We start from the raw sequence: 15,902 nt of genomic DNA on the forward strand, positions 1-15,902 counted from the left end.
GGCATAAACAATTTGCATTGATTAGTGTAAACCCATATTTTTTTTTTGGTCTTTGCGCATTTTAACAGAATTGAGAGGCCTTTGGACCTGTATTATTACACCTAATATATCCAAAATCTCAAAAGGACTTTCCCAATTACTTTGCCACAAAAAAGTTTTAATCATGACTTGTCCACCTTTCTCAAATTCTGAGGAGTGTGGAGGAATCGTTTTCTGCATGTGAGAAGCTGCATGTGGCAAAACAGTGTTCAGATTGTCTTGCAACATCTGTAACCATCTGGTTTTCTCAAGTGCTTCTTTCTGCGGAGTAGACAAAAAAGGTTCACGTGGAAACACCAGAGGCATTTTCCTACCTGTCATTAGTTCAAATGGACTGTATTGTGTAGATGAGGAAGTTGTACTTCTGATACTCATTAGAACAAAAGGTACAGCATCTACCCATGTACTTCCTTTGTCTAGTAACATTTTTGCAATCCTGGACTTGATAGTCCTGTTCATTCTTTCCATAATACCTGGAGATTGTGAATGGTATGGAACATGAAATCTTTGTTGAATTCCCAAAATGCACATCGCACATTGCTTGCATTATTTTATCTTTAAGGGAGGATTTTGTCCTTTTGGTCTGGGGTTCACTTAAAGCGGAGTTCCGGCCTCAAATACCTTTTTTAACGAAAAATACCCCTATAATACTAATCCATTGCCCTTTACAGAACTGCTATTCTCATACATACAAGGTGTACAGTATTGGATTTTAGTCAAACTCTTACTTTTAAAAACGCTGTCTGGGCGTGGCCTTCTTCCTGATTCCAGGGAGTGTTCTGGGAGTTCTTCCTGATTCCAGCCTCCTGGGAGTGATGACAAACAGCTCCCAGGATGCAATTCAAAGGCGGAAGTGATGTCAGTGGCCGTGGCCACAGAAGGGGGAGAAGGAGGAAGTACAATCCAAAATACCCTGAAAATAAGGTAAGGGACCCCCGAAAATAATTGAAAATGCCAAATTGTTGATCAGCATAGCGAGCACTCCAGGAATCACCAAAGTTGCAAAATAGGCCAGAACTCCACTTTAAGCACAAATAAGACAAGATTGAATTACTCTGTCTACAGTTTCTTCCATTTTTTCCCAAAAAACTTCTATTAGAGAACTTTTAGCAATCTCTGCTTTCCTACATGGCTTAAGCTTTCATGATTGTATTTTGTGAATTTCACCTGAAAATGTTTTGGTATAACAGAACCCCGTTTAAGTCATGTCACAATATCCCGTTTTCACAAACAAAGGGAAACAGAAAGGGACTGATCCCTTTTCTGTTCTTCTGCAAATGAGGGGATCTGTGTATCTGTCTACACTCACAGAAACTGGTTCAGATGGAATCTCTGACTGTTCATTAACAGCTGCTTCTTTTGCTAATGTGTCAGCTGCTCTGTTACCAATGCTTAATTCATTGTTTCTCTTTATGAGCTGGTACCTTGACAACTGCATAGGCACAAGGGTTTTTTTTTTTCTGCTACTGTAAAAATGTATTCCAATATTTCTCTATTTACCAAAACTTTGTTTGAAGTGTCTACAAAACCTCTTCTTTTCCAAACTGGCAAATAGTCAGTAAGAGAATGCACAACAAATGAACTGTCACTATAGATTGCTAGTGGACCGCGGTTCTGCTCATTCTCTACAGTCAGCACTGTTTCTATCTAACAGTTAACATGCTAACAGTTCTGCTTTTTGTGCTGAAAAGTGTTGTGGAAGTCTGTGTTGTATGGCATATCCTCTTTTTGGAAACCAGATTGCATAGCCTGAAAAATACTCCCCTGAAATACAGTACATGAACCATCCACAAGCTGGTTCATCAGTCTTCTCTGCTACTCATGATTTATCATGATTAATTAACATTCTTGCAGTTGTCAGTGCATCATCTGTATGTACAGGTAAAATTTCAACCCATTTTGAAAAAACATCAACTACGAGAGCATATCTAAATCCATCTTGTTCTGTTGGCAGTGGGTTTGGGAGTAAGGAAGTATAGACAGGTGGACATCTGTCTACAGATGTCCGCCTGTCTACACTTCCTTACTAACTAGTGATGTCACTTCCCACGATTCCACGGAATGCACGCCGGCCTGATTCTCGGAGTGTTTAGAGAGGGGTGAGCCCATTACATTGTTGAGGAAAGGGGATGCAATTGTTATGCGATCTGAGTTGGTGTCAGTCAGGGCACATTCTATTTAAGCCTAACTATTGATGTGTGTGTGTGTGGTGGCATTTAAATATTTAATAAAACAGTGTTGCACTATTATCGGTGTCTCTGTTTTATATCTACATTAGCCATCACTTAACAGCACCTGCTTTATATGTATTATTATGTCAGGTATATCTGTAACTATCAGGGGACAATTTGGGGTATATTTTTTTCAGGATTCTGAGGTCTACCAGAAGCCTGAATGAACTAGGGTCATCTTGTTTAGGTACTACCCATAACAGATTGTTTGTTACTGAATTTGTTTTCCTAATAATACCATGTTGCAGAAGTTCTTGTATGACAATTGACATGACATGATAGACTTTGGTGGCAATTTGTATTGGTTCTGGGCTGGGCTGGTGGATCCCGCCCTTGCACATCTACTTATATGTCTATAACTGTGTTACAATCTGTCTGCTTTAAAGAGTTTGTTACCCTAAAAAAAAAAAAAAAAAAAAAGACCCTGCTCCCTTAAAGCATAATATAAAAACACAGTGCTTGTGCTGTGTAATTTGGCCCCCGTATCACCTAAAATACCTGGCTGATCCTGCCAGTTTCTACCCTCCCCTCTGTACACTGACCACAGTGTATTATGGCTGCTGAGCAGAGAGGGGAGGGGGGAGGAGGACACCGTGGTCATTGCTATCTGCATCTCCTTTGTCTCCCTCTGTCCTCCTCCCCCTCCCCTCTCTGCCTGTCAGCTTATTAGCACCGCTCTGCTCCCCTCCCAGCTGCTACAAAACAATGTGATCTTTACATCATCCCCTCTGTTAGGTTACAAACTGTATCCTAGTGCCTGTGCTTTATTAAAAAAAAAGCCTACTTGTTTTCACAGTGCCGCTCGGCCGTCACATAATGACCAGCTCTTTCCTCCTTTCCTCCCCGCCTCCCTAGCTGATGTCAGAGGAAGTTCTTGGCTCTGCCCCCTGGAGATGTCAGACGGGGAGAGAAGAGAGCCGGGAGTCACATGATCGACGATAGGAGCTGTAAAAACAGGTAGAAATAGGCTTTTTTTTTAATAAAGCACAAGCACTAGGATGCAGTTTGTAATCTATCAGAGGGGATGATATAAAGATCACATAGTGGCTTAACAACCACTTTAATGTACAAACATTTTTAGCAGGTAAATCAACATTAATAAGCATTTTGTTAAATATTCTTACCAACTTTAAGATATTAGAGATCTTTTTACCCTGTGTTTGCAGTAAATCTTAATTTGTCTATCTGAACATTAGCCTGTAAACATTCCTTGTACATATATGCCCATAAGTGACTGTCATTTGGATAAAAAGGCACATCTTTAAACTCCATGACTTTTACTCACCGTAATTAGAAGAATTTCTTGTCTTCAGCCGACTCAGTCACAGGACCTCTTGTCCACGTCTGACGAAACACAAACGCCTCTTTCTAGGTTCTTTGATCGTTTTTTTCCCCCGAGACTTGATCAATCACGAAATTGTGTTAGTCTCCCCCCGTTGTCAAGGAATGGGAAAAAAAGACCACTATGGCTGGCTTTCCCAAAATGTAATATAATGAAAATTATAATAAATAAATAAATATAATTATTTTCCTTTAGTGTATGTGTGAAGGAGTGTGTGTGTCTTTAGAACACGTGTATCACTGTTTTTGTACTGTTCCCAAACCTACAAGACAGCCCTTTATGCAGTTATATCCTAATACAGTTTGAGCTAAATGTGTAATAACCATATTAGTAATCATTCCAAATATGCACATGGAAAAAAAGCTGACAAGACGTAAACTACTTTGATTGAGAAACATATAATAGTATTCTGGAAAAAAAAAACATGGTGTGACCTTCTTTCAAGCTAAAGGGTCACCTTCTGTAACAGATACATTCTTTAAACAGTAAGAATCCAAACCTAAAAATGCATAGACATAATCAATTATAATTGAGAATATACTATAGCACACTATTCCTAACTAGCGAACTAACTATATTAACCATTTCCTGCCCGCCATATAGCAAAATGACAGGCGGGAAGTGGTTGCTCTATCCTGACTGGGCGTCATAGGACGTCCAGCAGGATAGACCGTTCTGCGCCCCCCGCATCTCCGATCCTGGTAAAGAGCTTGTTGACGTAGGCTCTATACCATGTGACTAGCTGTGTCCAATCACAGCTGGTCACATAGTAATTAGGAAGTGCCGTTGATCGGCTTTCCTCAGTTCGTGCCTGAGAGGCACGAGTAGAGGAGAGCCGATCGGCGGCTCTCCTGACAGGGGGGGGGTCTGTGCTGGTAATCAGAATATTAATTACCAGTGCAGACCCTTGGGGGGTACCACTAGAGCCACCAGGGAAAGGCCACCAGGGATGCCCACCCATGGCCACCAGGGATGTCCACCCATGGCCACCAGGGATGCCAATCAGGGCTCAAGGACCCTTTCAGTGCCCTCCTCATCAGAGCTGCCCATGATTGCCATCTATCAGTGCCGCCCACCAGTGCCCATCATTGCCATCTATTAGTGCCGCCCACCAGTGCCCATTATTGCCCATCAGTGCCGCCTATCAGTGCCCATCAGTGCCGCCTATCAGTGCCCACCAATGCTGCATATCAGTGCTACCTATCAGTGCCCATCAGTGCTGCATATCAGTGCCGCCTATCAGTGCCCATCAGTGCTGCATATTAGTGCCACCCCATCAGTGCCTCCTCATCAGTGTCTGTCAGTGCAGCCTCATCAGTGCAGGAAAAAAAACGTATCTATTTTTCAAAATTTTATAACAAACAAAAAACATTTTTTATTTTCAAAATTTTCGGTCTTTTTTTATTTGTGTAGAAAAAAAGAAAAAACCTTGCGATGATCAAATACCACCAAAAGAAAGCTCCATTTGTGGGGAAAAATGACATAAATTTGGTTTAGGTGCAGTGTTGCATGACCGCGCAATTATCGTTCAAAATGCAACAGCGCTAAAAACTGAAAATTGGCCTGGGCAGGAAGGGGGTGAAAGTGCCCTGCATTGAAGTGGTTAAATAACTAACTGTATTATAGATAGCCAATGATTCTCTTTATAAAATATATATTCCTGTGTCTTGTTTTAACTCTCAAATATCTCTATAGTTATTTTTGACTGAATAGCTACTGACCCACTGACCTTAAGCAATAAACACTGGACATGAGAGCAACTGGACAAAAATGACACATTCACGCCCCTATTTTAGGATCTGACCTATGCCAAGCTCTCAATATCACAATTTAAAGAGAACATGTGAAAATAGCACAAGTACAGACGTCTGTTATAAAGCCAAATTGATAAAATAATTCTACAGGGTTCCCCTTAACCACTTAAATACAGGGCACTTTCACCCTCTTCCTGCCCAGACCAATTTTCAGCTTTCAGTCTTCATTGGCGCCTATGGGAAATCTTGGTCAGCTTGATATGGCACTGCTCCTGGTCTTGAACATTGGTGTCTATGGGAAATTTTGGTCAGCTGAATATGACACTACTCCCGGTCTTTATCATTGGCATCTATGGGAAATCTTGGTCAACTTGACATGACACTGCTCTCAAACCATAAGTGACAGGGACACCAAACTTGGGGAGCACTGAGAGAGGACCCAGGACTACAACATAGCCATATATTTTAAAACTGGGGTATGCCTGTACACTACACTGACTGCACTAAACTGACTGAACACACTATCCACTAACTACCTGCCAAATCTCTATTGTCACATACAATACACGGCTGCCGTGTAAACAGCAGCCTTAGATAGTGTGGGGCGTGGACTTAGCCTAAGCCTGATTAGCCAAAGGCACTCTGCCATTGGCCAATCATGGCTCTCACAGTACATTGTGCTGTGATTGGCCAAAGCATACAGGTCAGTTGCATGCTTTGGCCAATCATCAGCAGCCAATGCACTGCAAGAGCGCAGTGCATTGTGGGGCGCTCAACAGGGGGCCAACTTCCCGCCAAGCACCCCATTTTGTTGTGTGTTCAGTGAACACATGAACAGCTGATGTTCGAGTCAATCGTAACACACAACCCATCTGTAGATAAAAACAATTAAAGGCCAGATTATGCAGGTGTTCTAATGAAACAATAAATACGAAATAACAAATTACCAGATAATGACATTACAGGAACATAAAGTAAAGGTCATTTAAACTATGATTTCAACTATAACAGATGTCCATGAAAAGATGAAATAAGGACGTTACAGTCTTTAGGTTAGAAAATGAAGCTTTAGCTTTCATTTGCTAAAATGAAAATTTAGGAAAATGGCTGTGATAGTTTAAACAGAAAATCCACTCTTATGTTGAGTGCAAAAGCCTTGGAAATGTTCATATGTTTCCAGCTTGTACAAAATCCACATCAAGGAGTTTTCAAATTTGACTCCAAAAGTGAAAATATTCTTTATAGTAGTACTAAAAGAAACATTTTTTTGTTTTCTTTTGTTTTTGGTAATAGAGTAATGGAGGGTTATAACCCCTGTTAGTTTTCTTTTGCCATCTGTGTCCCATTGGGGAGATTTCCCTTCACTTCCTGTCCCGTAACCAAAAGTGCAAATGAGAGGAAATCCCTTCAAAACTCCAAAGTGAGGGAATCCCTGGGTGTCACCAGAACTAGTGTCCCCATTGGAAGATTTCCCTTCTATTCCTGTTCTGGTGTCAATTTAAAATTTGCAATTTCTTTTGCTTTCAATGATAATGGGAAACAGGACAAATAGAGAGGGTGAATTGTGGCACAGCCAGCAAAACCTGACAAGTGTTCTAATTACTCTTGATACTATTCAAAACTGGAGAAAAAAAAAAGTTTTGCCTTCAGGTATATATTAAAGTTTACAATTTCTTACAGCCATTTCAATGTGCAGAAGATTTTTGAAGACTTTTTTTCTGCTTACCTTCTGAAGTGACTGAGGTCCTCTCCTCCCCTTTGCAAGAGTTTAAATTGATTTTCTTGAGCTGCTTGCATAGCGATATCACTCGTAGTGCGTTATCTGAAACTTCGCAGTCACGGAGGTCCAGTTTTTTGACCGATGGATGCAACACCTGGGGAAAGGTCCGAAATATGAGGGTGATGCATGTTTAGTGAGGCCATTAAAAGGTGGCTCTATGTACTGCATTGCAACACCTTCCATAGTGAGCCAAACTGACACTTCTCTGACATCCAATCTATTGTCCAAATACAGTACATTGGTAAAACACAATGTTCTTTGCTGTACCCTATTAGAGGGCCATTAACCTCTAAAAAATGCATTATTATGGACTATAGATACTTTAAAGCTGGCAATACATGAAAATTTGGTCAGTTCAGCAAGGACCGGATGAACTTCAATCCACGTATGGGCTAGCTGGTTGTATGCAAGAGGATCTATCGATTGACTTGTGTACAACCAGCCTGTCAGGTTTTTCAAATGATCAGTGCCATCGGCTGCAGCGGGCAACACTGATCGCTGTACATGAATACCATAACACAGCGGGAAGATTAAATAGATTATATTGACGCACAGAAAAAGGTCAATACAGTACCAGCAGCTGGAAAACTCTCTGCTGGGACAGGGACCAGCTGAATTTCGATTAATATATGGGCCCCACTGGGTAGGTACAAAATATATAAAACAGGACTAATGCTTTTTTTAAAATATCCAAAGTCCAATGCATCTGATGCCACATCTTCTGGCGAAGTCCTGTTGAAAGAAACTGGAAGTACCTTGTCGGCCATTTTGTTGCGGAGCTTTTCTTTATTCTGGTTACCTCATTAATAAATGTAAATGGGGGGGCATGTCTGACTTCCGAGATGTGAGGAGCTTCTCTCCGCTCTGACGCCGCACACTAATCCTGACTCCCATCCTGACGAGCTGCCGCTGCTCCGAGGGCTAAAACTTACATCAATCGATCCTGAGTCTCCCTGCACTCACCCACCATGGTGAAATAGGGTAGGGAGGTCCAGCCGCCTTCAGAGAACAGAAGGGAACCTCCGGCCGCAGCAGTTAAAGGAACCGACTTTGGCCTAGATTATGGAAGCCATTAAAAACTGTGAGTCCTCCCTAACCATGCATATTGATGCCTTGAGAGTGGATTTCGCTCTCCTGAAGGTGGATGTTCACAAGCTGCGACACAGTGTCTAATGCCGAACAGCACATTAGCTCAGTTGGGGATGATCTATTCCCTATACCAGCCTCTATTAGAGACATACAGGCAGAGTAAAAGGCACAAGCTACAAAATTGGGAGACATGAAGGACCGCCTGCGCCGTAATAACCTCAGATTTCTTTGTTTTCCAGAGGGATCGGAAGGAAGAAAGCCAGAGGAATTCCTAATGAAGTGGATAAGGGAGACCCTGGAAGGGGACATTCTTTCACCGCTGTTCGCTATTGACCTGCCCGTAGGATTCCTTCTCGAGCTCCTATCCCGAGGGGCCCACCTAGACCACTATTGGCACGGATCCTCCATTTTCATGACCGGGATGCTGCTCTTTGAAAGGCTTGAGAAATAGCGGATATTATATATAATAACAATGTGATCACAATCTTTCCTGATTTTTCTGCAAATACGCAAAAGCAAAGAGCAGCTTTTTTCATTGTGTGAAAAAGCGCCTCAGAGAGAGGCACATTCAATACAGCATGTTATACCTGGCCAGGCTGCCGGTGGTGTGAAAAGGCAAAGTGCAATTCTTTGTTGATCCTACCGAAACTGACCAGTGGCTGGACTCGCTGGGCAGATCCTGATTTCACAGATATCTAACGGAATGGAGACTGTACATTTTTAGGGGGAGATGAGCCCTATACTTTCTAAGTTGTTTCTGAAAATGTTCAGTCTTTTATACAAAAGTTGATTTAAACGGTGATGTGGATCCGGTCACTCCCCCTCGGTGCAGGGAAGCTGATTATAGTGATTCTAAAATGTGTGGTCTTGGAGGACCACACGAACACTTCCAGATTTTCCACCACACTTAACCATCCCTGATAGACTAGTCCTTCTGTGGAAAGCAGTAACTTTCTATTCCCCATTTTTGGTTTCATGGTTCAGGGTAAAAGCTTGTGAGAGTTGGATTTAGGAGCCGGGAGGGAGGGAAATGTCACAAATTTTTCGGACAATGTTCACGTTTTTTAGGTTTTTTTGTTTTGTTTTATTTGTTTTTTACTATGCTGGTGATCATTAATGATGTGACAAATGGCAGGGTGGGAAGGTACCTCCTTCTGCGCAAAAGGGGTGGGTTTCTCACCACCAGATGTGTGGAATAAAGGGTTAGGAGGTATTGTTATCAATCTTTGTTGAACGAGATATCATTAGAAACCCTAACAGTTATGTCTTGGAACGTTAGAAGCCTTAATACCAAGGTAGCGTTCATTAGTGTTTAATTATATTCAGAAACATAAACCACATTTAATTTTTTTCCAGGAAACTCATTTGACTGGCTCCAAAGTTATGGCTCTTAAAAGAGCGTTTGTAGCCCACACATTTCATCCAACTTATTCTAAGTATGCCAGAGGTGTGACGATTCTAATCGCAAAATTGCTCAGTTTCACGGTTATATCTATTGTCTCAGACCCATATAGTAGATTTGTCATTGCAGTCCTACAAATTAATAAGGCCACTTACACATTTATGGCCCTGTATGTACCTCCCCCATTTACTGTCGCCTTCTGGGATGTAATTATGGCCCAAATACTTCAGACGGCGGAGGGACTGATTGTCCTGGCGGGAGATTTCAGTTCAGTATTATCTCCTGATATGGACAGATTTTAAAAGGATTAGTTCATCTTCTCTTTAGCTTCCTGTATTAGTAAATATAACCTGTGGACTGCTGGAGGTGGAGGAATCGTGAGAGTAGGGAGTATTCATGTTACTCGGCTATGTACCGATCGATCCCTCTCCCAAATTGATATGTGCCTGGTCTCTTCTGAGTTGCTTCCCAGAGTGATGGAGATACGATTTTTACCCAGAGCAAATTCAGTCCACTCGCCCTGATGCTAAGGTTTAGTTTCATGACTTGGGAGGGGTATAAAGTGTGGAGGTTAAGCCCGTTATGGCTAGCGGAGGAGATTTTTACTAGCCAAAAAAATGTGTCATTACTGGTCGGTAAATCAGGAAATACCTCCAGGGGAGTGGCATGGGATGCCTTTAATGCCATCCTAAGGGGTTTTGTTGCAGGAGTGATCAGGAAGCTTAGAGATGATAGGACCCGGAAGGTGACCTCCCATACACAAGCGATTGGAGCAGCAAAACTGGAGTATATTAAAAACCCAACATCCTCCAATTATCATCTATGGAGAGATTGTTCTAGGCAACTAGATTTGGGTATGATTGAAAAAAACTAAAAAAAAAAAAAAAAAAGAAATTTACCAGAAACGATGACTTTTGAATACAGGAAAAAGAATAGTAGAATGCTGGTGTATGTTTCTCGTACCGCATATCCCCCTACATCTATTTCGGGACTGTACAACACTTTCTCTGTATATTGTTCACAGAGAGAGGAGATTAGAAGAGTCTTTACTAGTTTTTATACCGAACTATACAGTTCTAGAGTTTCATATACTCAGGAAATCTAGCTTCATATCTACAGTATATTCCCCTATCGGAGGTACCTGCGGCTGATGCAATTACACTAGATTTACCTATTACTTGAGGCAGCTTTACCCACCTTTGCTGCAAATAAGACCCCCGGACAGATTTCCCATTGAATGGTACCGTACATATTTGGAGTAGCTTACCCCCAAATTGCTAGAGATGAACTCTGAAGCCTTCAAGCAAAATTCCTTACCTGCTTCTCTAATTCCGAGGTTGAACAAGGACCCTAAATACTGTGAATCCTATCGCCCAATCTCATTAATTAACGTTGATATTAAAATTCTGGCAAAAGTGTTAGCCCGCAGACTAAATGCAGTAATTACATCCACCCAGATCAAACCGGCTTTATTCCGGGCCCGTCCACAGCCAAAAATCTACGTCGCCTGTTTACAAATACCTATGGAACACCCAGATATGAGAATTTGTAGCCTCATTGGATACACACAAGGCATTCGATTCTATTGAATGGCCTTATTTATTTGCGGTCCTTAAGCGGTTAGGCCTGGCCCTAAATTTATTAGATGGGTCAGGTTGCTCTATGCCTCTCCAGTGGCTCGAATCCAGGTCAACAATTTTATTACGGAACCTTTACCAATCTGCCGGGGCACTAGACAGGGATGTCTGCTATCACCCCTGCAGTTTGCTATGAGCTTAGCTGCTTTACTGCTTTACATATATGCAACATATACAGATCAAGGGTTGTAGAATAGGCATTTTGGAAGAAAAAACATCCCTATACGTGGACGAAATGTTGTTGTACTTGGCAGACACGGATACCTCCCTATCCGCTGCCCTGGAGACAATAGCGCACTTTGGACATTTCTAAGGTCAAATGTCAAGTCTAGTCAAATGGAGTAAATCAGTTATACTTCCCTTTGACCCCCAAACATTTCAGTTCTGCCATCGTTAAACACTCTCCAAGTAGTGAATAGATTTAAATATCTGCGAGTTGAGGTGCAACAGCCTATATAATCCTATATTGAGAATAATATTGTTCCGCTGGTACAGAGGCTCAAGCACACTCTTGCCACCTGGTCCAAACTACTCCTAAATTTACTGGGGAGAATTAACATATTTAAGATGATATATTTACCTTGCTTTCTTTATACATTCTGGCAGGCCCTAGTATATCTCCCAAAAAAACTTTTTTCGAATATAGATGCCATTCTCTCATCATTTTTGTGGGGATCGGGTCCTGCCAGAATCTCCCTAATTACCCTGAAGTTGTCTATTCGGGGGGGGGGGGGGTGGTTAGGCAATGCCTGACCTACAATCCTACTACCTTTCAGCCCAATTAATGCATGTACATGCTTGGTTTTTCCCAGACCTGCTGAATGCAGCGGTCACTACCCAGGTAGCAGTGATGGGATCTTATGAGGCATTATTAAATTTGTTATATCGACAAAGTCCATATCAATCTGGGGGGGCAGCAATCCTTAAACTTTCATACAAAATAATGCATATGTGTAACACACGGTTGCAAGGAACATCCGTAAACAACTCTCCCAATGCCCCCTTGTGGTATAATCCGAATTTGAAGGAGCTATGTAGGATGGCTACATCAATATGCACATCAGTTATTTTCCGAGCATGAGTTCCAAACCTTCTCTACATTCAGAGCTGAGCTTGGGATTCTGTCCTTTTATTGGTACCATTCCTGGCAGCTTAGACATGCGGTGGCAGCGCAGGTTGGCTTATGAGCAATCCATTTATGCCCTTCGAGACTAGAAAAAGGAGCTAATGGATGGGGACCATACTCCACTCATTTCCAAATACTATTGTCTCCTGATGGGTAACTCCTCCCCATGGAGGGATAAAATTAAACTACAATGAAGATCTGACCTGCAGAGTATGGATGATGAGACATGGGAGGAGGTGGTTGGGTCCCAGCTCTCTGGGTCCATAGCGGCAGGAGACAAAGTGATACAATAAAATTACCTACAGAGAATCTACTACACACCTCATAGATTGTATAAAATGGGAAAAGCCCAGTCACCAGATTGTCAGCAATGCCACGTGGCTGTTGGGGACTTCTTTCATATGGTTTGGAGCTGTCCTTAGGTGTGTGACTTTTGGAGTGAAGTGTGCACATTTATTGAAGAGAAACTAGCGCTTCCTAACATTTGCACTCCTGATAGATGTTTCTTAGGTAATCTAGGAGAGGAGGAGCTCAGGGAATCCCAAAAATCCCTCTTACCAATCTTTTTACTTTATGCTAAAAAATTATAGTACTGCGGTAGAAAAAAACAGATCCTCCTAGTTTGGGTGCTTGGATTGAACGAATTAATAAAGCCTTACCAATGTACAAATTGACATACCTTGCCAGAGGTTGCCCTAAGAAATTCGACAAACAATGGTCTGGTTGGGTGAATACTGTCTCCAGTGATCTTAACACTTGAATAGCAACATTCTCATAAAACCTTGGGTCAGATTGAGAGACTCTAGTTGGTATCCATTGTAATGGATTGTGTTTATTATTGTGTAACAGTATGCTTCTTTTGGAAATCTGCCTTGCCTTCGAGAACTTGATAGATATATATTCTGTTATAAAGCAATGAACGAATCACCAGTCTATCGCTGTATGTCCTTTGTTTTGTTTACTTATTTACAAAAAAAAAATGTACAACGATATGTTATATTGTACATGGTTACTCTATATCTCTTCCAAAACATTCATAACTTACCTTAAAAAAAAAAAAAATGTAAAAATGTATGGTTTAATAAATGTGATTTAATGAAAATACTCCACTATGGGCATATTTCAATACTTCCTACATGCTGTCACTTCGTATATGGGAACTTTGGTGGACTGGATTGTATGGTTTACAACAGACTCTATTTGATCTATATGTAATATTAGGAGTCTTTCTAGGAGTTTTTCTAGTGAGAGCATAAATAACTTTATAGACTGCATTGGACATTGGGATATTGAAGAACAGCGAGAGGATTCACCCATCCACATCAAATGTTTAGATGGGCGAATCAATGTATGGGCTGCCTAACCTTCACAAAGCATTTAACAACAACCATGCATATACAAAAACTAACAAACTTTACTTTCATGTGAATTTACTATGGAGCCAAGTCTACAGGGTTGATTTACTAAAGGCAAATGCACTTCGCAAGTGAAGCTGCATTTTGCTAAGGAAATAAGAGAAAACTCTGTTCTGTTTAGTAAATGAGGGAAAGCTCATGTGCAGAGGAAAATGTTTTTTTATTTTTTTTGTATATAATTGAGTATTTTTTGCAAAGTAAAGCTTCACCTCATTTACTAATCTCTGGAGCAAATTCCTTTGCAGAATACAACTGGAATTGTAAAGCAAACAGTCCATTTGCCTTTAGTAAACCAACCCCTTGAACTGGCCATACATGGACCAAAATTCTGTCAGTTAAGCAGGGACCAGCGAAATTGCAATCCATGTATGGGCAGGCTGACTGTACCCAAGTTGATCCATCGATTAACTTGGATACTACCAGCCTTTCGCATTTTTAGCATGTGATTAGTGCCGGTGGCTATAGTCACTAGCAGTAATCATTGTGCTTTGCCAACAGGGAAGTCTCCCTGCACCCCTCGCCAGCAGAACACCATAGCACTGTGGGAGCATTTTCCCCAACACAGATTGTGTTGATGGGGAAATTGAGCGGTTTTTGTTTTCCACCCATGGTGGAAGGAAGAAAAATCAAACCATCTATGGGCTGTCTAAGTATGTTTTTCACTGGCTTTAGTTTGGAACACCTTGTAAAAGGGGATGGAATATAAAATAAATATGTGAATACAACCTTGAACCATTAATCTATATATATATATATATATATATATATATATATATATATATATATATATATATGAACTGATAAAGACATATTTATTACATTAAACTTGCTGTTAAACAGGCTTAAAACCGGACCTAAGCATCTGGGGGAATATTTGAATTCCTTGCCTTGGTTTTGATAGGATATATGTATTACATTGATATAACTGATTACCCATTATACATATATACTGAGAAGGTTACTGTTGTTAATCTTTCACACCAGTGGGTGGGTATTTATCAATATGTGTAAAAAAAATGTCTATGAGCTGACCTGCTATTTGAAAACAATTCAGTTCCTGTTTGACAGAAATATCATATGTCAGCAGCTGCTAAAGTACAGTATATACAGAGAAAATATGTTTTTTTAAACTTAGCGTGTTGATGGAGAGATTGCTCCTGCAGCGCTATTGTGTTCTGCCAGCAGGGACCCATCCCAGCTGGCAGAACACAATGATGACTGTTAGCGTCTATAGCAACCAGCAGTAATTGTATGTAAAAACTCAGACAGGCTGATTGTACCCAAGTTGATCAACCAGCCTGCCCATAGATGGATTGAATCTCAGCTGGTCCCAATTAATAACCACATAGGGATTTTAACCCTGCTCTACTCTATTCAAAGCTAAAAAAGAAAAAAGTTTTAGTTACACATATACTTTGAGCAGTTTAGCAATGTTATTGGAGTAGCTAATGTGTCCTGGCTCTAGGAGATATTTTACATTAAATCCCAGCTGAGCCTTCAGTTTAAAGATGGTAAATGCATTCCATGTGCATCAAAAAAAAAAAAAAAAAAAAACTGTACAAAAAGGTTTTTAGTTCATTTTTTTTCAGCCACATCCCGAGTAGAAGTTTTTGAATGGGCTCAAATCGCACAGCATCGCACCAATGAAGTGCAGGCAACATTTCTGGAGCCGCACTGGAACCAGATCACACGGTCATTTTGTACCATGCATTACGATGCAGGCAAACCACACTGCATTTGCGACGTGTTTGGGGGTGTCATTAACTTTGTATTGATGCCTGCAGTGGATCGCACACACAGCGCAATGCGATGGGGGAAACGCACAGGGATCGCTGCGTTTTGTTGTAGAATTTAATATTGTTTCATACTGTTGCAGTGTTGTTGTCCTCTGCCTACTTGATGTCCAAGGTACTGGACCTCGGACATCCCAATGCTGCATTTCTCTGGCTTAAGGGTTAGTCCTGCACACTTGATACGGTCTAACACGACACCCAGGTTAACCAGATGGCCCTCCCGGCCATCGCTGTAGATCGCAATGTCGTCCAGATATGCACAAGCATAGTCCTAGAGGCCATCGAGGAGTTGAT

The 15,902-nt window shown here is 41.2% G+C and overlaps 1 protein-coding gene and 1 pseudogene across 2 annotated transcripts in view; both read right to left on the minus strand.

Annotated features, from left to right (window-relative positions):
• The window catches only part of LOC309554655, a 28,883-nt pseudogene extending 27,406 nt beyond the window's left edge, over positions 1-1,477 (minus strand). The window contains exons 1-2 of the transcript in view: positions 1,349-1,477; positions 141-300 (exon numbers count right to left, since the gene is read on the minus strand). The product of the transcript in view is annotated as an uncharacterized misc_RNA (transcript). The remainder of the gene's footprint in view (positions 1-140; positions 301-1,348) is intronic.
• The window catches only part of AMN1 (antagonist of mitotic exit network 1 homolog), a 284,298-nt gene that overhangs the window by 100,924 nt on the left and 167,472 nt on the right, over positions 1-15,902 (minus strand). Inside the window, exon 3 of the mRNA XM_082254888.1 lies at positions 7,093-7,240. Within this exon, the coding sequence (XP_082111014.1) occupies positions 7,093-7,240 (148 nt within the window). The remainder of the gene's footprint in view (positions 1-7,092; positions 7,241-15,902) is intronic.

Source organism: Pelophylax lessonae (genome assembly GCF_965119305.1).
Source record: "Pelophylax lessonae genome assembly, chromosome: 4".
NCBI classification, from domain to species: Eukaryota; Metazoa; Chordata; class Amphibia; order Anura; family Ranidae; genus Pelophylax; species Pelophylax lessonae.